The sequence below is a fragment of the Tinamus guttatus genome, unplaced genomic scaffold, assembly GCF_059628265.1.
Source record: "Tinamus guttatus ecotype Peru unplaced genomic scaffold, ASM5962826v1 Tinamus_guttatus_pri_ptg000497l, whole genome shotgun sequence".
In the NCBI taxonomy this organism is placed as follows: domain Eukaryota; kingdom Metazoa; phylum Chordata; class Aves; order Tinamiformes; family Tinamidae; genus Tinamus; species Tinamus guttatus.
This window is the reverse complement of record NW_028289031.1, coordinates 214,351-238,240: the sequence shown is the minus strand read 5'-3', so window position 1 is coordinate 238,240 and position 23,890 is coordinate 214,351. Positions and strand designations below refer to the sequence as shown.

General features: G+C 38.5%; 1 protein-coding gene across 2 annotated transcripts in view; it reads left to right on the top strand.

Moving 5' to 3' along the window:
• Nucleotides 1-23,890, top strand: part of KIF13A (kinesin family member 13A) — a 101,141-nt gene that overhangs the window by 42,728 nt on the left and 34,523 nt on the right. For both annotated transcript variants that reach the window (XM_088533378.1, XM_088533379.1), the window contains exons 4-14: nt 2,094-2,154; nt 10,928-11,020; nt 11,545-11,725; nt 12,204-12,291; nt 13,561-13,695; nt 14,524-14,636; nt 18,762-18,873; nt 19,232-19,444; nt 20,953-21,063; nt 21,774-21,908; nt 23,261-23,391. In XM_088533378.1, the coding sequence (XP_088389504.1) occupies nt 2,094-2,154; nt 10,928-11,020; nt 11,545-11,725; nt 12,204-12,291; nt 13,561-13,695; nt 14,524-14,636; nt 18,762-18,873; nt 19,232-19,444; nt 20,953-21,063; nt 21,774-21,908; nt 23,261-23,391 (1,373 nt within the window). The remainder of the gene's footprint in view (nt 1-2,093; nt 2,155-10,927; nt 11,021-11,544; nt 11,726-12,203; nt 12,292-13,560; nt 13,696-14,523; nt 14,637-18,761; nt 18,874-19,231; nt 19,445-20,952; nt 21,064-21,773; nt 21,909-23,260; nt 23,392-23,890) is intronic.

Below are 23,890 nucleotides of genomic sequence, written 5' to 3'. Positions count from 1 at the left end.
TGTACTATAATCTGCTCACATGTGCAGAAAAGATAACTTTGTTTGGATACCAACACATTAAGTGGTTTTACAGGACACTGTTACAGCTCCACAAATCTGCCAAGCATGTGGAATCTCAATCTGTTCCTAGCCAGCTGCAGTCCTTGACTGAAATGATATTAAATCTGTTCGTTAAAGCAAGCTTCCTGACAGGTTGTTTGTCTAATAGAGTTACATTTGCTATTTGTAGTTTTTGAGCTTCCTCTACTGAGATCCAGTATTGTACTCTTAGTTCAGGCAAGTAATCTGGCACTATTTATTTGGTCCTTAATACTCTTAACTAGTCTTTTCTTCAAGCATCAGAAGTTCAGTCATTGTAAAACTTTAGTTTCTCTTGTACAGATGTCTAAGTAATTCTTTCACCAAGATCTGTACGTTGACTACTTGAAGTGCTATTTCATTCACTGTTGACAGAAGATTTTGTTTTAAGCCAAGCTCTACAGATTTATAACAAGTTGATTTTCACAGCAGTAGGTCTTCATTGTTGGAGGAAGAAACCCTTACTGCAGCTTTCAAAACACTCAGTAACATTTTTAACCCTGCAGAAAGTTTTGGGTTTTGTTTTTTTTTCTTTTCTTCAGTAAGATTCCTCAGAAGTAGATTATCCAGAATAAAAGTTAACATTGAATGATTTGAGTGTGCTAGATAAAATTTAACATGTTCTGGTTTAGATACAGTTTCATAGTATGAATTACCAAATCTGTAAATGAAGGGATTAGAGGGTGAAGGGTCTCTTTCTTTTTGAGAATTCAACCACGTACCCTGAGAACAATATTAATTTTTTGCAACTTTACTCTTTCAAAGCTGACTAGAGCTGAAATTAGCTGTACGATACTGGACAAGAGAGAATGTACTTCTAAAAGATGTCGCTCATTACTATGGCCAAGTACGTATACAAGAGATGAACCAAATTGGCATGATTCAATAATATGAACTTCTCTATTTTAAAAAGTGGTATCCACAAATGATGTGCAATTTTGATAGCAGCATTTGATGTCTGTCAATTGACAGCAAATAAAGTCTTGTCTGCTGAAGCTCCTTGAAAAGGAGATAATTTCTAGACTAGGATAATTTACATACTTTATTTAGCTTTTAAAACCTCAAATAAGAGGGAGGGGAAGGCCAAAATACTGGGTGTAAACAGGAAACTGGTGGTGTGATACAGCTTATAGTTAGTTGGCTCTTCATATTCCACTTCACTCTTACAACTAATGCAATATCTGATAAACCGCCATTGTGTGTACTGTTGTACAGCCTTTAATGCTTCTTTTCCTGACAAACGACATGAAACGTTGAGTTCCACGCTACAGGCGTGTCCATACGTCAAAGCTTCCTGGCTTGTTGAATAAGATTCCTCTTGCCTGTCCCTCCCCCCTAGTCTGTTAGGACTTTCCCAGTTCATTCCAACCTCTGTCCCTGAATCTCATGCTAGAAATAGAGAAGCAGCAGATTTCAGAACAAAGCAACAAGAATTAACTCCTCACTCGGGGTCCTGTGCAGTCAGAGCAGGTGGTGGTATCTTTATGCTGTGTGAGTGCAAGCAGGTTAGATGTTGGAAACACCTGGCAACAATCTTGGGTTTTTTGCTCTGCTGTTTGACTGTCCCCAGAACAACTGAGAGCAGCAGCCCGAGAGTTTGGCTTTACTCTGGAGCTTTGTGCTAGAAGCTTTCTTTAAAAGTAGGAAAGGAGTATGGCTGTGTGCTCCCTGGCCTTGGGGAGGAGCCATGCGAAGCCTAAAGAGGGAAAAATGGGAAAATTGTTAAAACGTGATTAAAATGTGCACTTTGTAGCTATCTCGTGTGCTTTGGTGGTGTTATAATGTGTGTTGTGTGAAGCAATCTTTTGCATTGAGGATAATGGATATAGGTAAGTATTGCAGCTTGGTGTGATTATTGAGATTTGTAGATGTGTTCCTGCTCATTGAAGCCTTTGCTGATTCAGCATCTGTAAAAATGGTAGAGCCTGTGCGCAATTAAAATCATGGATTTGTGCTGCTCTAGAAGCGTGTCTTATAGCTAAGTTCCTTGTGTATTTTTTTATGTGTTTCTACAGGTGTTTGCCTTTGATCACTGTTTCTGGTCCATGGATGAATCAAACACCACGAAATATGCAGGTAAATTTGTTTTCTTTACGTCTGTCAGTGTAAGTAATTTGAGGGTAGATGAGAGGGTGGTGTTTGTTGCTTTGTTTTGGTTGTTGTTCTGTGGTGGGATCCCCAGATGACTTGCTCACAAAAGTCAACTTCTAACTTCTACAGCCCTTTAGTCATCCATGTGGTAGCTTTTCTGCTTACATGCAAGCTTTAAGATGCCCAATACCGTGCTCGAGAAGGATGATTTTACACCTAAGCTAGTGTTCTCTTTTCCTCATATTCAAGAGCCTCTTGTGAGGCTGAATTTTGGTACTCTACCAGAAACTACTTGTAGGCACTGCTAGTGATAGAAGTGTATTTTCACTGTCCTGCGTTTCTTGCGTGAAAGAAGGGAGAAAAATCTTCAGAAGGTGTGACTATTTTGAATGATTCTCACTATTCAGGTCATATAAATATTAAGACACCGTAAAATATAAAGGTCATATTAAATATGAAAAAATGAAAATGTTAAGTTAAACATAAAATGTAGTTATTCTATGAAATATAAAACACCTGAATGATCCCTAATCATAATATGATTAAGTGATCAATTTTGACTTCTTCCCCACACTAATGATTCCAGACTGAATTGTTATCCAAGTGTTTATTTTTCTGTCATAATGTGATTTATATATTCTTATAACATATTAATATTTTAAAGGGAAACTTATTTTGTTCAAGACAACTTTAGTGGATTTCAGGGCTGTGGTCTGTGGAAAGGAGGGGAAAAAAAGTATTCAGTTAAGATACCCATATTATATGAAGGTCTCTGTTTTTTAAGAAATCTTGAAGAGTGGCTGTATTAACTAGCTTAAAGTTTGAGATCCACTGATCTAACAAATTCATTGATGTGTCCCCATCTCTCTTCTGTAGGCCCTGTTATCAAATCCTAGATATTGAAAGCTGCATTTGACCATAGGTTTTGCTGTATTCCTTGCCTGCCTAAGCAGAATCAGGTTTCTTTGGGAAAGCAGCTCTGCTTTAGTTCATCCTTCAATGGCCGTGTTTGTGCTGAAGAACAAGTGCAGTGCTCAGTGTTTGGAGCCCAGAGTGGCAGACCCCTGGCACATCCCACAGCTCCTCTTGTGCCCCCACATCTGGATTTCCTTTTAAACGAAGGAGGGGATGGTTGATAGCCACCCAGATCCTGCCCTGATGCGCCTCAAGTGCGCGGGTGGGAGCTGCACCTAGTCAGTGCACCTGGGGATTCGGCTGCTCTTTAGTACAGAGAGACCAGAGAAAAACCTTGAACCAGTTAAACTTGTTTCTCTTTCATTTTAACCAAGCTCCAGGTGAATTCAGTGGGGCTGCAGGCCAAACCATCTGAATGAGAGTCACAACTAGATTTGTCTAACCTCTTTCAGAACCTGTAATTGAGTTCTCCTCGGCTTGAGAACTGACGGCTTTTTTCATGAGTGTGCAGTCTGCGCAGACCCTGAAATGCTGCTGCAACTCTGAACTCTTGTTGCTCCTGCCTCTCCACAGTGAAAATGTGGTGTTTTTCTATTACCCATTCGAATAACATTCCTGTCTGAAAAAGAAACTTGGCTTCCTTGTTTCTTTTTAAAAATATTATAGAAATGTGGATTTCAAGTCTTGCAAAAGAAGAGTTTTCAGTGTTTTTGAATGGTTTTGAAGTTATCTTGTGACTTGGGACCCTCACGTTCTAAAACATAATGAATTTGGCAGAAGAGGGGGGAAAAAAAAATCTGTTCCAGTCATAAGTTACTGAGTTGTTGACTTGTTCATTTGCTTTTGCATGAGCTGATACTCTACATTTGTGTTGTTTTATTTTGCAGCCAAAAAAACTGAAAATAGAAGTGATAAGATCTCAGCTTTTATGTATTTGTAGTATTCAAGTGCTTTAAATCTTTTCACAGCTTAGACTAAATTTCTATACTGAACAAAATACATTTTTTTTTTCCTCATGAGAATTGTTCTTCCTGGTTAATGTAACAAAACCCATTTGTCCTAGGAGCATAAGAAATATACATGTTGTCAGTTTTTGAGCTAAACTGTGATCTCTCTTGGTGGGACACTAGGTTATGGAAGGGGATACTGATCAGGAAGCTAGATAAATGTGTTAGACACCTGCTACCCAAATAGCTCAATGTAGATGCATAAGTTTGCTGTCACTGACAAGAGCAATGATTACTTTGATTGCTAAACAGTAATGGGTGCTACCCCATTTAAGAAGCGTATATAAAACTTGAGACAGCTGAATCCAGATGCTTGTAAGTGTAAGTCATATGAGCCCCAAGTATAGGTGAGCTATTAAAATAAGAGGTATGCAAGATAATCACTTCAACAACCCCTTTATTAACTATTATATAGTTTCTGAAATTTCAAAAGTGCTTCTGTGAAGTTTGATATGCTTCAGTGGGCATCATTATTCTAGGATAAATATGAGCAAGAGAAGTGAGACATTTTGATTAATAGGGGTTGAAGCGCAAACTTGATATACGTCACAATTACAGTGGAAGATTTAACGAGGGATTCTGAAGTACTAGTGTACCCCAAGAATCATCGCTTTCTGTGCAAAACCAAAATGTGCCTATCTTGATAAAGCTCAATAGATAAACTGTTATGTCTATCATTATTTTAAAGGTTTGCTTGGTCAACATGGGAGAAATAATAAAAATACCATGCACTACAGACAGCATGTATCTGAATTCTAGTATATGTTGACATATGTGTATACTTCCATGTTTTATTTTCTGTTAACAAAAGCAAAATTTGTTCTCTGCTGGAAATGCACATTTCTTACAGGATCTTCAAAGCTGTCACACGTAACTACATGCTGGTTTTATTTTTTTCACTTCAGTTGCTGTTTGGTCTATAATATTACCAGCACTACTTTGAATAAGAGGATTCCTGTTCGGGAATACTTAATTTTGTGGGTAATTTACTAGCATTTCTCAGACTCCAAAGGAGCAGGGTTGGTCTTGAAAAAGGACTGGTTGTTTCTTTCTCTTGCATGAAAGTTAGTCTGAGATATCATCGTCTTTCTTTCGTAAGTCAAAGGTTTATTTTATTGCAGTAATTCCGCTTGTGGATTCGTGTTCAGGAAGTACAAGGAGTTTATTCCAGTTTGAAAGTCACCTTCTCTTTCCAGCATTTGAAGATAGGGGGATTGTTGGTGTGAAAACCTAATGCTGTGCACTTAGGTCCTGTCTTATATTGCAGTAATTCCGTATGTAGCAAGCACTACGCAGGCCTTTTTTTTTTTAGTGGTGCTGGTACACAAAGAGGCTACGGGTAAGACAGTAAGCGCAGTATTGCTTTATTTAACACCAAAGTGGGAAGTGGGTGTGTTGCTGTTCTGAAGCGATCCAGGGAAGGTACCTTTGAAGGAAAGCTTCTGCACAAGGGACCTTTGCATCTGTCCTTGCAGCACTGAGTTGCTTATAAAGACAGCGACAGCCTGGAGCACAGAAGAAGAGTAAGCTCCTCTATGAGGCCTCTTTGCGAGTAGTGCTTTGGCATCAGGAGCTGTGGGAACTACTTGATTTCTGGCCTTAGAGAATGCAAGATGCAAAGTCCATTTGCTTTTCACTGAGACTTTTTTTTTTTTTTTTTTAAATCTCTTGTTGCAGCTTCTTCTTTGGAACTTTCTGTTCTCACTGGTGTGTCTTATGACTCCTCTCTTATGACTTTCTCTCAAGTTTGAAAAAGTATTTATAGTTTAAATTCTAAGTTTTTTTTTTTGAACTATTGTTTTTGCTTTTTCCCTCCAACTAATTAGCAAGTAGAGGGTTGCTCTTTATACTGAGAATGCTTCTCACCAGTGTGTGGCTGCATCACTTCAAGCCAGAAATGCTTATAAAACTCTGGGTTCGTGCTCGGTTATCACATGCTCCTCACTGTGCATATTTTCTGATGATTTCATTTTGAAAGATGTAGTCAAGAAATCTGTGAGTATAAGTACAAGCTTACTTGGAAAGGGGGAAGAAATGGTTCAGTGAAATAGACTCTTGAGAAAAAGGGGAAATTTGGTTATAGGACAGACCAAGTTTGACTTAAGCTGGCAAGGGGCTGAGTGCTGTCTGATAGACAGCAGGGAAGGGGATTGGAGGCAAAACAGCTTCTCCCATTTATTTTTTCATGGAATTGAATGAGTCAGGAATAGGTTCATGATAAGGACATACCTGCCAGCCTTGAAAAGCTTAGAGGTAAATAACAGCATGATGCCCTGGTGAAGGGGAGAACATGGATAAATTCTCGGAGCAGAGAACAAAGAATTCTTTTTACGAACATCCCCAACACTAAGAGCCTCTTAGACTGAAGTGGCACAAGGGGAAAGGGAGGGAAATAAACGCTTTAGTTTGGGTCAGATTCAGGAGATGGTATAAGTAATTACAAGAGCTTAACTACAAACCTTAGGCAGGTTTCAAGTGTTTAAATCCCTTCTGTAGCCGTTTATCCCTGCATTGATTTTTTTTTTTAAACTTCCTAAGCTGCATCAAATTTGGCCAGAAAACTCCCAGATGTGTGTTTCTGCGCAGCCAAACACCTGACTTTAGGCTAAGCTTTAGCTCTATATGAAAGGTATATGCTGACTACTGCTCTTCCATCAGCTGTTTTAAAAGAACATTAGCCACACAATTTGTTTAAAGAATTGTATTCTTCTACCCTCATGAGGGATTTGAACTTGTGGCAGGGCAGTCTGCATGTTTGTAATCCTGACTTGCCCACATGAGTGGGAGTTCCAGTTCTTGTTCTTCAGGTCTTGTTAAGGTGAACCATAGGCATCTCTTTTGATTTTAGAGGTATTCTTTTAAAACTTGTCTCAAAACTTGCTGAAAATCTTTTAAAAGTTATCTTTCTTATCTGAAAAGCAGAGGTTTCAGTAATTCTTATCTCAGCAGCTCAAGTTTTATTTTAACCATTAGTTCATTGAACTAACGGACTGTAATTTGTTGCCATTGAGAATTGCTGCCTATTAATGTGAGCTAGTATGTCTGTAAAAATGAAACCTATCCCAGAAACAATATAGCAGTTCCTATTAGCCTCATAATTTATTTTATGGTGTATTGTGCATTAAATATATAGCTGGTTCATGTGTTCTGGCAGATGTTTATGTTTAGATAATTCTTTCTCAGCTTCTCATTGCTATCCTTCCTTAGACCAGCCAAAAAAACTCTTCTCAAATCTGCTAGAGTAACTACAAATATAGTAGGTCCCCAGTCTAATTCCATATGTATGTACTTGATGTTAAACTAAGTATATGTTAAACTGATCTGGAGCTATCAAGAGAAGCAGGTAGGAGCCCAGCGTGTTTTGCAGGGATCCAACAGGTCAGAGGAAGCAATAATTCCTGACAGGAATTAAGGGCTCTGAATGGCAACCTCGTAATCTGGATTAACAGTCAGATCCACAAGTTTTCTGGTACGTGGCACTGTGACTTCTTTGTGACGAGGTTTCTTGCTGGACTGCAGGAGCAAGTCTGGGAAATGATGGAAATATTTAGGGCTGCAATATAAGCAGAATTCTCCATGATGTGATTTGCTATAATGTTTGTTTTGTCTTCTGTGCTTTTGTTTTTAGCCCTAAACATCATCTGGACTAGAGATTTACCCATAAATGAAGCTACTTTAACCAGATGGAATTTTCAGTGCTGTTTGTAACCGACTGTTAATTAGCTCTACCTATTGCTGGCATTTAAGAAGAGAGGGTCTGGGAACTGCAGTGGGTTGTCCTAACCTGGCTGAGCAAATCTGTGATATTAGAGGCCTTAACTAATAGCTCTTATTTCAGATTGCCCAGTGTTTGTAGTGCAGAAACCCTAGACTTTTTGAGAACCGCATCACAATTAATTTTTCCTGCAGTGCAACTTGAGTTAAACTTCGTTTGCCATTAAATAAGCACAGCTGATGAAAGATTAACTGCTTTTTTTTTAAATGGCATTTTGTTGGAAAGTGTCCTCTTTTTCCCTCCCCTCCCTTCCCTTTTTTTTTTTTTTCCTCCTTTCTTTCTGGTATCTGTCACTGATCCAGTGATTTGAGAATACATACAGTTTATGCATGAGTATGATTGGCTTCATCTTGCAGGTTCCTGTGTGTTAGAATTAAATTCTGAGGAATTAATAGTTTTCTTTAAATTTCACATAACAAATCACTGTAACCATTTAGAAAGCTGAAAGCTTCAGTAGCTTAATAAGGTTATTGTGAAAGAAAGTGTCCTTTACCTCAGTTTGCTTTTATGGAAGAAGGTCATAGTGTGACAAAGCAGTAAACATGTTAGAAGTGCAGTCCAAAGAGCTGACAGAAAGATTGGGTCAGTCTTGTACTGGAAGTGGCCTTCTAACAGATAGAGAATTAATTTTTGATCTTTCTTAGATTTTTCTGTAGTTGGCAAGAGACTTTTAGTTATATTTGCCAAAAGGCACAGGTAATGGCTTGAGGACATGAAGATAGTTATAGTTGTCTGGTAAAAGTGTGTTTTCTAGTTGTTTCTAGGTGTTTTCTAGTTGTCTAGAAAAGAGGTTTCCATATTGTCTTGACACTGATTTCTTGTACGTGTTCAGAACTGAATGGGCAATGTTTTACCAGGTTCTCATCACCAGAGCATCCCTAGAAGCTCCTTATCTTAGTGGGTCTCCCGCCATGCTGTGTTAGCTGAACTACAGGACGTGCTGGAACCAGAGCTTGAGAGCGTACAGCAACTCCGTTGGAAAATGGTCCCATTTTAAGCCATATTCCTTGAGGGAAAGGAAGCTTTTGGTCATGAAACAGGATTTTTTAGGCTGGATTGGGTTGGTCTGCAGAGAAAAACTCCCCAGACTTTTCTCCACCCTTGTCTAAGGGGTGGACAGGCAGGAGATGCCGATGCGGGAGAGCTGGCAGCTCCCGTGCTCGCTCAGGTTTGCTTTCCCCAGCCACTGCACAGGCCTCCAGCACCGAAGCCCTGCCCACGGGTTGCTCAGCAGGCACATGAGGAAACCTGGTGTTTCAGTGTTCAGACGTTAGGTGCCTTTGCAAGAGGCTACCTGTGCTCTTACCCAGCTGCAGGATTGGGTGGAAAGGTGGAGCATCTCTTTTATTGTAGACAGAATTATGTAAAAATATGCCAAGCATAAACTAAGCTTTAAAATGAAGCAAACTTTACAGGCACAAAGAGTCTGCCTTCATCTATATTTTGGTAGCAATAAAAGTATGGAAAGAAAAAAGCGTCGATTTTGAGCAAGATTATTTCTGGGTTGCCTTAGCAATTGTGACAAATTTGAGAAGCTTCTTGCTTGGTTACATAGAAGTTTTTGATTATTTTCAAGCTACTGCCTACTGATAAGCCAGAACATGATTTCAGCTGGACAGGATAATTATTGTCAGATGATGCATCACTCAACATATATATTATGAATGAATAATCATAAACTGAATGAAAAAATACTAGAGTGGAGATGGAGTTTCTTGAGAGCACAGCAGTCTCCTCTGGTTTTGATTATTCAGTGTTTCTGAACTGTTAACTTGAACCCTGCTAATCCAAGAAAAACAGTAACCTTTTGGAATTTCAGAAATTAAATTTGGAAGTTATATAAGGATCATCTTTGCTGTAACATATTTTCATTTACAGCAAAAGAGTAATTAAAGGAAATAAGCATAATATGTGAAATTTTTAGTTCTGTTTATCTGTGTAAATCATTCCACAGTCATTGCACAGATTGTCTCACAAGCGTTTTATGGATTACCAATTACTCAAAGAGTGTAAATATTCTCATGCAATGTCTAAGCATACAGCTAGTTGGGTTTTTGATTCCAGTAAGTATGTTCCATTTTGAGAACTGTGGCAATCATTAATGCATCTGTGATGCAAAATAATTTCTTGTAACTGACGAATATTTCAGTACAGCTGAAACAGTCATGGTCTGTAGAAGAGATAAGCAGGTGACATGGCTTCACAGAGTCACCAGGCAGTGTATTTAAGCTTAAAATCAAGCACCAGAATAGATATGAATATGGCCTTTAGCACAGTTCTTGTGTTGAGTGTACGCGCAGATGGCAAAGCTCCCGGGTCAGAGCTCAAAATGGGCAATCCCTCGACCTTGTCTGTGGTGTGCAAATTCTGAACAAAATCTTTCTGCCGATCTTCATATTCTACATCTAAAAGTTGAGAGGATTTTCAGACTATGGAGTTCTGTAGCTGATGTTTCAGGCTATGGGTCTGTCAGGATAGGTACTTAAACAAATCTGTTTTGAACTCTCTCCACCTAACAATCTGCATTTCCTTCCTTCGTTGTCATCAGAATGCTTGTCTTGCTTGCAGCAACACCATGGCACAGATTTTAAAATAATAGGCTTTCAGTGAAACTCAATGCCAATTCCTAAGAGAAAAGTTAGTACTACTACTAGTATAAGAGTTGTTGTAGCTGTAATATCCTAGTTCACTAATGTTTTTTTTTTTGCGATCAGTTTAGTCTGTGATTAAAGAATGTATTTTTATTGCATAATTTCCCCTTAGACAATATAAAATCCAGGCACCTACATTGTTTACTAAGTGTGCGACTTCTTCAGAAATTTATGGTTTATTTGCTTCACAGGAAAATGATCAGTAGACTTAAACACACAACTTATTACACTAGCTTTAGGCAATCAGATTTAATTTAGTCATTCAGTTGCATATGAAATCATTTGATCCTTACCAATCCTTACTTATCAACAGTAAAAATAATTTTTGAATTCTTTTTCTTACTTGCAGTGAAATGTGACCTGTTTTCTTTTATTGTTTTAAATGAATTTTTTAAAATATTATTTTGTAGGTCAAGAAGTGGTGTTCAAGTGCCTTGGAGAAGGAATTCTTGAAAAGGCCTTTCAGGGATATAATGCTTGTATATTTGCCTATGGACAGACAGGTGAGAGAGTTTCATGTGATAAATGGGGAGAGTAGAACATAAATATAAAACTAGGTAATGTCAAAAAATATTTTAGAAACATCATAAAGTTAAACCTCAAATGTTAACTTGGGTGCAGTTTTCCATTTTATTGTAGTGATTTGTGTTTACTTTTTGCAAGTTGATGCTCTGTGCAAGTACAATGAGCTCAGCAAAGCCAGGGACTATAATGTTCTTAACACAACCCTTGTAAATGTGCTCATATTTGCTGCCTTTTGGAGCCACTTTCCAAGCCTCAAAGTAGTTCATATCCAAGGCTCATTTTGTGTTAGAGGATGGCAAATAAAGCCCTGCTAAAGGGGTTTATTTGGTGCGTGCTCACTCTCTTTCTCTCTACTTCCTTTTAAGCCTGCATCTGATAATGTCGCATTGTTCTCATATGTGCTTCTGAAGGAGTATAAAGAGAATTCAAACATGTACCTCATGAACAAATGAGTAACCCCAACACTGCATTCTCAAGCATTTTCTTTTCCTTTTTCCCTTAGGTTCAGGAAAATCCTTTTCAATGATGGGCAATGCAGAGCAGCTGGGTCTGATCCCACGGCTCTGTTGTGCTTTATTTCAGAGAATCTCTGTGGAAGAAAATGAATCTCATACTTTTAAAGTTGAAGTGTCCTATATGGAAATCTACAATGAGAAGGTTAGAGATCTGCTTGATCCAAAAGGGTAAGTCTTTTTAGTAGAGAAATGTGTGGTGTATATTTTGATTCCTGAGCATGATTATGCCATGTGCGGAGCTGTGCAGTTTAGTTTGTGAGTGGATTTTGGACCTAATGTATTTCAATAAGGTGTATGAGCAAATTTCTGGGGGAGTTTTGGTTTCCTCCTTTGTCAGTAAGCCTACCTGCCAAGTAGGTTCGGTTCTAAGGTTTTGTTCCAGCCAATAAGCTGAGGGATAATGATGTGGAACATTAAAAAATAAACAAACAAAAATATCATCTGTATTGCCTGAAACCCATTAGATAAAACAAATTTATCATTTTTTTTCTGAAAGCCTTTTTTTCTTGCTATTTCAATTAAAAGATATAGCAGGTTGACTTCTGCTATACAGATACTATTTTGTCATTTTAAATGATTGTTTTTATTTTTTAATACATAAAGCTCACTCTAGTGGTTTGTGCATAAAATCTGTTTTATTCTGTAGGAGTCGGCAGTCCCTTAAGGTTCGAGAGCACAAAGTGCTGGGACCATACGTGGATGGCTTGTCTCAGCTGGCTGTTACGAACTTCGAGGTAAATAGAAACTGCTGACGAGTAATAAATAACTTCTGTGTACATAAGCAACAGTAATCTTGTGGCAAACTAGTATCTATCCAGATGTTTCACAAGGATCTCCTCTAATGTTTAAGATTTTCATCTAAAAGCATTAGATTCTGCTTTATACTGGTTAAAAAAGTAATAGCAGTGGCATGTCTTTATTTTGGATTTTTCCATTTGTATGCTACATACAAAGCACCAAATACACAGGAAATCAGAGGCTTTTAAATAAAAATACTAAGTCTTTATAGCATGTATTCCAGCATGGATAATTATTTTTTTCCATTGAATACAACCTGTTTTTTTGCAGATATTAATTGCATGAAAATGTATAATATAGCTTATATCGTTCATATTTTAATTCATACCATCATATGAGCCCACTTGGGTTCCTGATTTCTTTAAATGTGTGATGTTATAGAAGCCAATGCACTACCATAGCTGCACTGGAAAATAATTAAAGCAGGACTGTTGTGTGAATTGTCTTGACTTTTCTTGTTGATGAAGCTACTTCAGGAAATGTCGGTCCAAAAATGCTGTGCTACATGGATTCATATGTGGATTGTTTTTTTTCTTAATGGGCAGTTTCATTTTTCTGAACCATCTGTGCATACTATGAGCTGTAAACTGCTTTCACACCTCTGGTGAATTATGTCCTTTGAAAGCATATCCGATTTATTCAGATTTAAGATATTTTGCTAATGCCTAGTTTCTGGCTGCTGACTTCTGTAAACTGTCTGGCACGACTCAGCAAGCACATGTGTCGGACTGAGCTTAAGCTTCTTTGCTCTTACATGTGTGGAAAGGCACGGCCTCCAGCTGAGGTAGCCCTTAGAGCCAATTAAGTGAAGAAGGTATTGGTGCAGTTTGCTCCAGACACATAAATGAACACAACATAAGTGGAGCTGTGTTCAATTGTATATGAGTTTTAAACAAATATGATTTGTAATGCGGATGTTGCCAACGTATTTCAGCAGCAGATCAGAAGAATGTGCATTGCATGTTGTTCCTGGGCTTTTAAGTACAGCACTCGATACACTAGTGTAACCTAAGCTCATTGGGTGAAACTACATACTCCTCATCTCATGTGCATCTCAAAACGCACAAAGATGTTTCTTGTTACTTCTGCCTTCCCTTCTTCCTCTCCTACACGTACAGAACGTTCCATCTAGATGGGAATTTTGTTCAGCAAGCACAGCACTTGCTTTTATGCTAGCATTACCTTTCATTCTGTTTTTGCTGTAGGATATTGAGTCACTGATGTCGGAGGGAAACAAATCTCGAACAGTTGCTGCAACCAACATGAATGAAGAAAGCAGTCGCTCTCATGCTGTATTCAATATTATAGTGACTCAGACACTGTATGATCTGCAGTCCGGTGTATGTACTTCTGTTGACTCATTTATGAAGTTGGTGGATTCTTTCTCTCTCCTCCATTGGACACCAAATGTTCTCAATTTGAATAATGATCAGTTAAAAAATGCACTCTTTGCATTGCTGCCCCAGCACATGCCTCTGGTAGATGTATCAGTTGTATTACTTCATGGGGGATAAAGCTTTAAGAACACAAACACCTACTGTTTTAAAATTGAAACCTACCTCAATTTCCAAGCCCCCCAACTTTTCTAAGGGGCACCGTATCACATGGAGGTAATTTGCCATGTGATATTACAATATCTTCAAGTTGATCTGTAGTGGAAGAGAATATGTTTGCTTCTTTGACTTTCTTCCCCTTTCTCAAGTCTTTAACATGATTTGCTTAGCAGTGCAGCTACACATTAATGTCACGAGGTCCAGCAGTAAAAGTAGTGTTTTGGTAAGAATGTAAGATAGAGAGAACACTGGAAAAATGAGGAGACAAACCAGATAAAGCAAAAAGTTGGATCACTTTTTAAGATTATTCTGCCACTGTGAAACCTCTCTTAGCTGTCAAGTTAGTGTGCTTTAATGGTCTGCTGTGCCAGTAAAGTTATCAAAGTTACAACAGTGCTGATTGTGTTTCATTAGTGTAGAATAAAAAAATGAGAGACTCTAAAAGAGCTTTTTAAAACTGCTGCTTATTCCTGCTTATCTGTATAATGTCATACTGTAACTCCTAGTATTTTGAAGAGCAGTATTTAATGGTGCTAAAATCAGATCTGTTAGTGTAGGGGTTTTCTTGCGTGTTCACATTCTTTGCTGTTTTCCCTCCGTGTTTCAACTGTGCAGAATTCTGGAGAGAAGGTCAGCAAGGTTAGCCTGGTGGATTTGGCTGGCAGTGAGAGAGTGTCCAAAACAGGAGCTGCGGGAGAACGTCTGAAGGAAGGCAGCAACATAAACAAGTAAGGCATTGGCATATGCTGATTGCAGAGCTTAAATCTTGTAAGGATCGCTGTTGTTTTGTTGGTCTCTTGTCTTGATGTGCTTGTCACAGGTCAGTTCAAACAACATGCCTAGTCAAAACCTGTTAAATATGTCTTTTTCAACTGCTCTTTGCTTAAACACTATGTATTTTCATTGGTGCAGGGGCCCTGATTCATACTTGACTCAGATGAGGGCTACATGAATTTTATCTGGAAAAAGTGACAACACTCTTTAATTAAGCATATACTTTTTGTGATTCATTTATACACCCTGTCCTCAGGCTCATCTATGTGTCTCATCGTATGCCCAAGGAAGAATGTGGAGTTGCAGAGTTGAATGGCCCTGTTCCAACATGTATTAAAATGTATAAGAGTATAATTCACATCTGAAAAGACTAGAGTGAAGCTGTGTAAGTTTAACATTGCCTTGGGCGTTTGTATTCAAGCAGTAACAAGTTTCAAGGCACTCTTTTACCGTAATTACTGTGTTATTCCCCAAAAGCAAGAATATTCCTACTGTCCTAATTCATTATTTTCCTGGGAAAATCAACTATAAGATTAAAAGCTGCTGCTTTTTTCAATTTAATTTTGAAATATTACAAAACTTCCTCTTATTATTAGTTAACAGTGTCAGCAAGAAGTGTGTTTGAGCAGTAGTCATGCTAAAAATTATTTTAAATTACTATTTTTAGAATTTGAACATGCTTGTTCTTTATAGCGTAACCTCTAATTTGTTATGTGTTTACTGTGTCATACTGGTAGCCAGGCTGGTGGAATCCATGTATCATGAAATGATATGATTTGGTTATCTTTCTGTCCAGGTTACTAGTCAAATTCAAAACAGGTTGGCCAGGAACTGTACTTGTCCTGCACGTAAAAAAAAAAAAAAAAAAAAAAGGAAGCTAAATGTTTCTTTCTGATTCTTGAGGAAGAATTCAAATGCCAACTCTTACAACAGATACTAACAAATTAAAAGTCTTTTACTGGAAGCCTCTTATACTCAAGCTGTCTATCTTGCTATATATTGAGCTGACGTGAATGCACACACACGTACACATGCGCACACACACATAAATAAAACAAGCAACATCTTGAGTTGTGTTAGCATGTGCTGGATAATTTTATGAGATCAAAAATGGAGTTGCTGGAATTAACTTGGCACATTTGCTGCTTGTGCTATGCTTTATTGCCCTGAAGAAGAATGTGGCAATACCATAGCTGTTTCTGTGTTTATGTGAAAGGGAGAGCACACGCTTCAGCTGCACTTACCAACACCGTGCAGTGCCGTGTTCAACCAGTCCCTGCAGGTTCTTTGTCCTTGTTGCTGTGTGAAAGCAGGCAGGGACCGAGTTAGCCTCCTCTGCAGTCCCAGCTCCAGCTGGCTTGGGACATGGTGGTGCAGGCAGGCCACAAGTGATGATGAATTACTGCAAAGTTAGATAGTTATGTGACTTGTATCAATGGCTCCATAAAGTTGTAAACCCAAAGATTGCTTCTGTTTTGCCTATGAACCAGTGCGTGGTACCCTTAGATTATGAGGAAGGTGCAGGGTGTCTGCTTGCTTCATTTTTGCAGCCCTTAGGGGGCTTGCCATAATTCATAAGGAAGCTGCATGTGCTCGTTGCTCCCCCGGGATGTGCAGGCTCCTCAATGAACCTTGAAGCGCAGGTGCCTCCCGGCGCTTTGCAGCGTAATCAAAGAATTTCTAGAATACGGGAGTAGGAGGAAGCAGAATAAAGAAAGTGTCAATTAGCAGCTAGGAAGGTGTTTTCTATAAACAGTCTGTAATTTTAATTCTGGTTAGTAAATGTCACTTGTCGTTTGAATTAGAGAAGCCTTTAAAAATGGGAGAGGCATTGGCTCCAAAATGATTGTAGGGATTTTTTTTTTTATGTTCAGTGTTAACTAATAGGGAAAAAAAAAAAAAGGTTCCGCTTATTAAAGAGCAGATGGAGATATTACGAAAGTAGCTTGAATGCGTGTCGTTTAGGGACAGGAGCCCTCTCCTGAGGTGAGAGATCACGCCTCACCTCAGGCCTGCGCTGGGAGCGCGCCAGCTTCACCACAGCAAGGGAGAGCCTGGTCACGCATAAGGGATATGGAAAATGGGAAGTCTGCAGAAAGAGATAGGGCTCCTCCACAGCCTACACTGTGCAAACCCACTCTGGTTTTCTAACTGCCTCAGTCTGCTGGACACTCTTGGCTGTGGCTCTGCAGCCAATGGCTTCTGTAAGCGTCATGAGATAGGATCAACGCAACGACGGGTCTCCGCCGCGGCTAGCGCCGTGCAGAGCAGCCGCCAAGTCCTGTAATTATTTTGTTGCTGATGATTCTTTTAGTACTTTTCTTATAGTCTTTAAACAGCAGCTTTGTCTGATGCAATCTCAAGAATAAAAGACTGCAGTTCCATTTTCATTGCCCATGGTAACAATTAGTTTTGAAATAAATTGGTATTTATATGAAGCAGAAATATTATCACATCTCTTAATCGTGTGTAATAGTGATAATTGCTCACTTATTAAAATACTGTGTTTATAGCTAGAATTGGTGTTACAGACCTGTTGTGAAACTGTGTGACAGACCTTTTGTAAGCCCATTTTTTTTTTTTTTTTTACTCCATCCCCCACCCTGAGTGTGAAAAGGTCCTTGTTCTTCTCCTTTCTCCCAGTTTTGCCTTTGGTTTTCACATTTCCCCTCATTTCAAAAGAGAAAGAGGAAAATAGGGCAGAGTTATTTTCTAACCTGATGTTTCTCCAAGACAGGCTCCGCTGGGCCTGTGCTGCCAGTGCTTTGGAGCTGTGCTGTGGGAGGCTGCTATGGAGCAGCCTGTAGCACCCACTGCTTGTTCTTCCACAATCGATGTGCTGCCGCCTTGATCCTTCGAGAGGCAAAACCCAAAAGGATGGAGTGGGGAAAAATACATTCAAACATTTACTTGCAATCCTACTAAAGTTCTCCTTGACAGTTATAGGAATTCACTGGATAATTGAGCCTTAGCATGAGAGACCAGTATTGCCCTTGGGCTCTGGCACTGTCTGTTTTAGGACCCTTCAGGCATCTGTTCATTACATCTTTACTGATGTGGATCTTCTGGTTTACATGTTCTCAGGATCCTGGACCGGCTCATTATCTTAAGCATACTCACCTCAAGATCCTCACTGTTGTTTATAGTTTACCCTGGATTGTATAGCAGTTGGAATATGCAATATATAGATGTCTTGCAAAGTTTGCTAGTACAATCACACCTTTTTAGATGGAAGTGGTACAAGTTCTAATTTGCTTATTCTCCTCGCTGTTGTAGACATTTGGGATGTCTGCTAAGTAATTTAGGACCTTAGGTGAAGTAATTTCTTCACCTGCTTTTTTCATGCAAGATTTTGGTAACATAGAGGCTGTTTGGTCTTTGCTTTTTGTCCCAAAAAGCTAGTGAAGCACCATCTCATTTTTAGATCAGCCTATTTGACAAAGGTCTTCCCAATTAGGCTCTTGTGATGAGAAGTCCTTCACTGTCGTGCCCTGGCAGCTTGGTTACTGCTCCACCGGGGCAGACTAGTTCTGCTGGGCCATAGTTGGTTTTGTCTTGAGGTTGCCTCCTTATGAATAGGGAATTGTTTGGTTTTAGTCTGTTGTTAAGCTAGTGTTCTTAAAACATTCTTCATAGAGACAGGATATTTTTGTTGTGCTGCCAACACTGACTCGTAATAATGTCATGGGGCAGAAAGTCCAAGATGGAAAGATTTCTAGTCCCTGGGAAATAGCAGATGCCTAATCTAAGGCAGTAACTCTCCCTGTACCGAAACAGTCGTCTATGGCCTTTTAATGCTTTTTAAGAATACTTGAATATTTTAACTTAGTTTTCCTTGGACTCGGCCTTACTACCAGATGAGATGAGATATTTTAAATACGTTTCTGTTCCACATATGTAACTTTCATAGATATTCAGTTGTTCTATGATATTTTCAGTAGTTTCAGTTGTTCTGTGATATTTTAAAAACTCAATGTGAATGTCTGGAGAGCACAAATTGAACTCCCTCTTCTCCGTATTTTATTAAATCCACACTTGGAAAATGTACTCAAAAGTGTTCTCCTACGTTGCCTTTATAGATCGCTTTCGACACTGGGGTTGGTTATATCCTCACTTGCTGACCAAGCAGCAGGGAAGGGGAAAAGCAAGTTTGTGCCTTACAGAGACTCTGTACTCACTTGGCTTCTCAAGGTAATTAATGCTCCGTTCACCCTGTTCACAAGCCGTCGTCTTTGGAGTTTGTGGTTGGGAGGGTGGTAAGAACTATGGTGCTCTCATCTACAAGTTGTTCCAAGTAATTTGCAGACTTTAATGTAGACAATGGTAATTCTATATACAGTCATAATTGGCCTATTTTAAGTTATAGTGGAATCCAAGCCGGTGGAGTTTTTTGGAGAAGCTGGTGGATTGTATTTGGATGTGAAGTAATCAGCATATTTCAGTATCTAAATAATAAGCTTTGCATTTAAACTGTGTTTATAAAGACATTTTTATATTTACAGAATACTTTTTTTTAATCCTTCAACTTAACTGTGAATGTGTCCTACAGGACAACTTGGGAGGAAACAGCCAAACTGCTATGATAGCCACAATTAGTCCAGCTGCGGACAATTACGAAGAAACGCTCTCTACTCTAAGATATGCAGACAGAGCCAAGAGGATAGTTAATCATGCTGTGGTGAACGAAGATCCAAATGCCAGGGTCATCAGAGAATTACGTGAAGAAGTGGAAAAACTGAAAGAACAGCTCTCGCAAGCTGAGGTAGCTATTCACAGTATGGTATAAACAGAGTTATTTGAAGAGATGTTATAGACTTTCAGAAGATTAGCTCGATAATAAAGTCTTACAAAAATGAGGAAGAGAGTTACATTATTTTAAAAATAATTAGCTTTGTTTCCTGAGATAGATCTAACATAATACTTCCTCATTTTTAATATCTTTTAAATCAGGACACCATTGTACAGATGTTATTTAGAATAGGCTGTTCCGTAAGAATTTTTTGTCAATCATCACATGATACAGCACAGATAAGACCTGTAATCCAACTTCCTAACATTCCTAACAACTGATGAAAGCTTCACCCCCAAATTGGTGGAGCATATAATATCCAATGGAAAAGTATGAAAAACTGTATTTTTGGTTTGGGACCTAAAAATATGTGGAATATTTCTGTCCTTTATGTCTGTGAAAGTCAATTAAGAATGGACAGAGCTTCAGTACTGAAACCATCAGCAGTGAGCCTTACGGATAAACACCTAACAGTTATTTCTGCTTATCTTAAACATACCTTATTTGGAGGGTAAAGTATTAGAGTAGGAATATTTTTGATATTTGGGGAAATAGCCATTGTACTGTAGGACAGATATTTTTGAGGCAGAATATCACAGAATATTGGTTAGTCTCCCTCTTCCAAAACACACAAACAAACGAAAAACAAACAAACAGACCCTGAAGCTCATCTCAGTGAAAATGTGTGTGGTGCTTAAACTTATTCATGTAAGAATAATGTTCCTTACATGAATAATGCCTTGCAGGTGAAAATGAGAAAGTCTGTCTTGGAAAGAACCCTTTCACCCTTTTTTCCTCATTAAGAATCTGTATTTGTACTCTAGCCATAATTTAAATCCCAACAGATGTTTGTAATCTATGCTTAGTTATTGTCACCTGGTAAATTGGCAGACTGTGATTAAACACAGTCAGAAGGAAGGTAGGAAGTTGTCTGGAGTTTTTTAAATTTGTTCTCTCATCCCTTGCACCTTCTGTTCAAAACAGTTTTAGGCCAAGCTGGTGAATGGTTCCTGATGACTGGAAGTCTTCAAGTCTTTCTGCTTCCTGTTGTGAATTGGGGTAGAATGGAAGGCTAAATATCAGGAGGAGCTGTATTGAAATAACTGTAGCAAGACAGACAGTAAAGTTGACGCTTAGACAACTAAGACTCAAGAGCTATTAAATATTGGATATTTTATGCAGACACTAAAGCCTGAGTGACCAAGCCCTGGCATTTTCTTAGATAATGTTGCTCTAGTAGCTTCTGTGGAGTTATTTTAAATCTTCAGCTGTTTCAAATCTGGACCAATTATTGGTTGATTTTTACTTTCTTCCTTTGCCAGATGACATATTTTACATCTTTTGACATAGATAAACTGGGAGGAAAGCTGAAATTTGTATTTGGTGTGTTTGATATTCTGTTGGTGTGCGCAGCTTCCTTGTACGGGCAGCTGGGGCAAAGTGAAGAGTAGGCTAACTGCTTTAACAATTCTGTCTTTTAGGCCATGAAAGCTCCAGAACTGAAAGAAAAATTGGAAGAATCAGAAAAACTAATAAAAGAGCTAACAGTCACCTGGGAAGAAAAACTAAGGAAAACAGAAGAAATCGCACAGGTAATTCAGAAATCTGAAACAAAAAAGACAAGCCAACTGAATTCCATGAGCTTCAGTGGACTGTGCTGTCTTCTCCACCCACTGGATTCCTCTGGATTTTTTGGCTCATGCCCATGCTTTCCATTTTTTCATGGTCTGAGTTTCATTAGAATAAATCTAGTTGTGTCACTTGTATAGTTAATAAAAGCTCATATTTGATTTTTAAAAACAAAACAGCAAAATACATTTGGGCTGCTTTTTTGTTTATAAGACCTGAGCGTGTTTTCTGTGAAGTCACTATAAAATTAACTATTTCCAAAGGATCAAAATTTCAGGCAGTTGTTTATGCTTTCTATTGCTTTTAGTGTCATCTTAATTACAGGAGGAAAATATGTGTATGCATTCACTGGTTGGTAATGTAATGTTGTGTCTTAAAATATTATTAAATATATAAAAATATAATATAAGCAAAATAAGGAAGCACCATTTTGGATAAGTAGATGTTTGAGGTTTAGGTGTGATTTCAGTCTATCAAAATAAATTCTTTTAAAAGCAAATCTGATTATTGGCTACTGACGACTATCTTGCATTCTTTTCTTGCATCTAACGTGATGCTGTTTCTGGTAGCAATGTATAAAATGTGCGCTAATCTTCAGCTTTAGGTACTCTTTACTTAGTGTACTTGTCTCTACATATTGCAGCAGACAAGATTAATCTATTTTTGTTTGTAGGAGAGGCAAAGACAACTAGAGAGCATGGGAATATCACTAGAGTCTTCAGGTATCAAGGTGGGGGATGACAAGTGTTATCTGGTAAACCTAAATGCGGACCCTGCACTCAATGAGCTGTTGGTTTATTATTTAAAGGTAAGAATGCAAACAGGACGTTGACGTGGAATGGAAAATCACTAATTTGTTGACTTCAGTTTGTGGCTAAATTTGTCCTTCAGAGCATATTTAGATTTTTTTTTTTTTTTTTTTAAGACTACTGGAAGCAAAGTAAAGCAAGCCTGCCTTGCTGTTGCAGCTTGCATTCTCTCTTGCGATTAAGCTTGCTGGTTGTCTGGCTGACCTCACAAATACCAGAGGAAACGTAGTGCGCGAGGTGGGAGAAATAGTGCGCTCAAGGTGTGCCCATGTTCACATAAATTCCACCTCTGCTATCCAGGAACCAAGCAGGACTCCTGTTTGACTTGAGCAATATTGCTACTTAAGAGCCTTATATAAAATGCTGCTTTCTATTAGGGCATTGAGGAATGCCTTAAATATTTAATCAGTTGAGCAAAGGGAAGTATGTTTAGTAGTAATTAGTAAGAATACCTAGGGATTAAGGAGGAAAAATAAAATTTAAAAACTCTTTAAAATGTATAGACATATGTTTCCCTATGTCACCATTTCCATACCATTAAGTTTAGTATGGTCTTCATTTCAGAATGATAGTGTGAAATCCAAACCTAACAAAGCCAGCTAAGTAGGCAATAGTTTGGAAATGTAAGGTCCTTGTGGACAAGATAGGAAAGACCATCCTGTCCATTTTATAACTAGTTTTCAGTTTTAGTGACAGTGCTGGGGCTTCTGTGTTTGAACAGCAGCAAAGTACAGCTTTTGTAATAGCAGCAATGTAAAGCATTTCAGCCAGACATTACAGTATGGCTTCAATTTATGTGGAGGTCACTGTACTTGCCTTAGTTCATATGTAATATTCCAAAAGCAAGGCCAACTCTGTGCACCTTTTTCCACTATCCAGCTTGTGCTGTCACATATGATTGTAAGAATGGTTGGGTTGCAGCGTATATATATGTGTGTGTGTGTCTATATATACATACATGTTTATATACATATAAAAATGTATGTTGTTTGTATATATGCATATGCATATAAGGGTGTATGTATATTATTTGTGTGTCTATGCACACACATATAAAAATGTATATATATATATGGATATATGCCTGCACACACATGCACACGTAACCATAGTTTGGAAATATTTTTAAAATCGGTCTGTCAGATGCTTTATTTAAAACTACATGATGAAGTACAGTGCAGAAGAGACCTTTAGTCTTCCTATCAGCTGTGGCACTGTTTCTGCTGTGTGGATGTGCCTAACAAAGGATCACGACATGTGGATTTTGTGGTGTCAGTGCTTCAGCTAAAATTGTCTTAGTTGTATAAACAGGAGTAGTTTGCTCATCTCTTAGCAATGGCTTCTCTTCTAGGATCACACAAGAGTTGGTGCAGATACCTCTCAGGATATACAGCTCTTTGGTATAGGAATCCAACCAGAACACTGTGAGATTGATATTGCTGTGGATGGAGAAGTTACACTGACCCCAAAAGAAAACGCAAGGTAAGGGAGATCAGCTACCACTCAGTCTTTGAAGGGCTTGCTTTTCATTACTAAATGACTCGTCTGCATTTATGTTTTGCAAAGTCAGAAATATCTTATATTTTGGTCAATTAGCAGCTTCAAAACTGTTGACTTAGGCATGAAATTCGGAGATAGGACTGAGATTTGCACACGCACACGCACACACAGTAGGAGTGAGGCCTGCATGTGTCCTAGGTAGTAAATAGGGTGACAAAGATGTTGCTCTACCCCAACCTTCGTGGGATGCTAGGCTGCATTTGGATGGGGAGGATAAATTCTGCCTCTAAGTAGTTCCTGTTGCAAAGCACAAAGCTTTGCAATGCTCATGTGAGAAAAGAGGCAATTTAATTTAAGACCCCAAAACTACAGATTTTTTATCTGGTAAATAAGATATGAATCTAACTTTCTTGTTTTGTTTCTGCTTTAATATTTTAGTTACTTTTCATTTTAGAGGTATTGTGGCTTCTTTAGTGAAGTT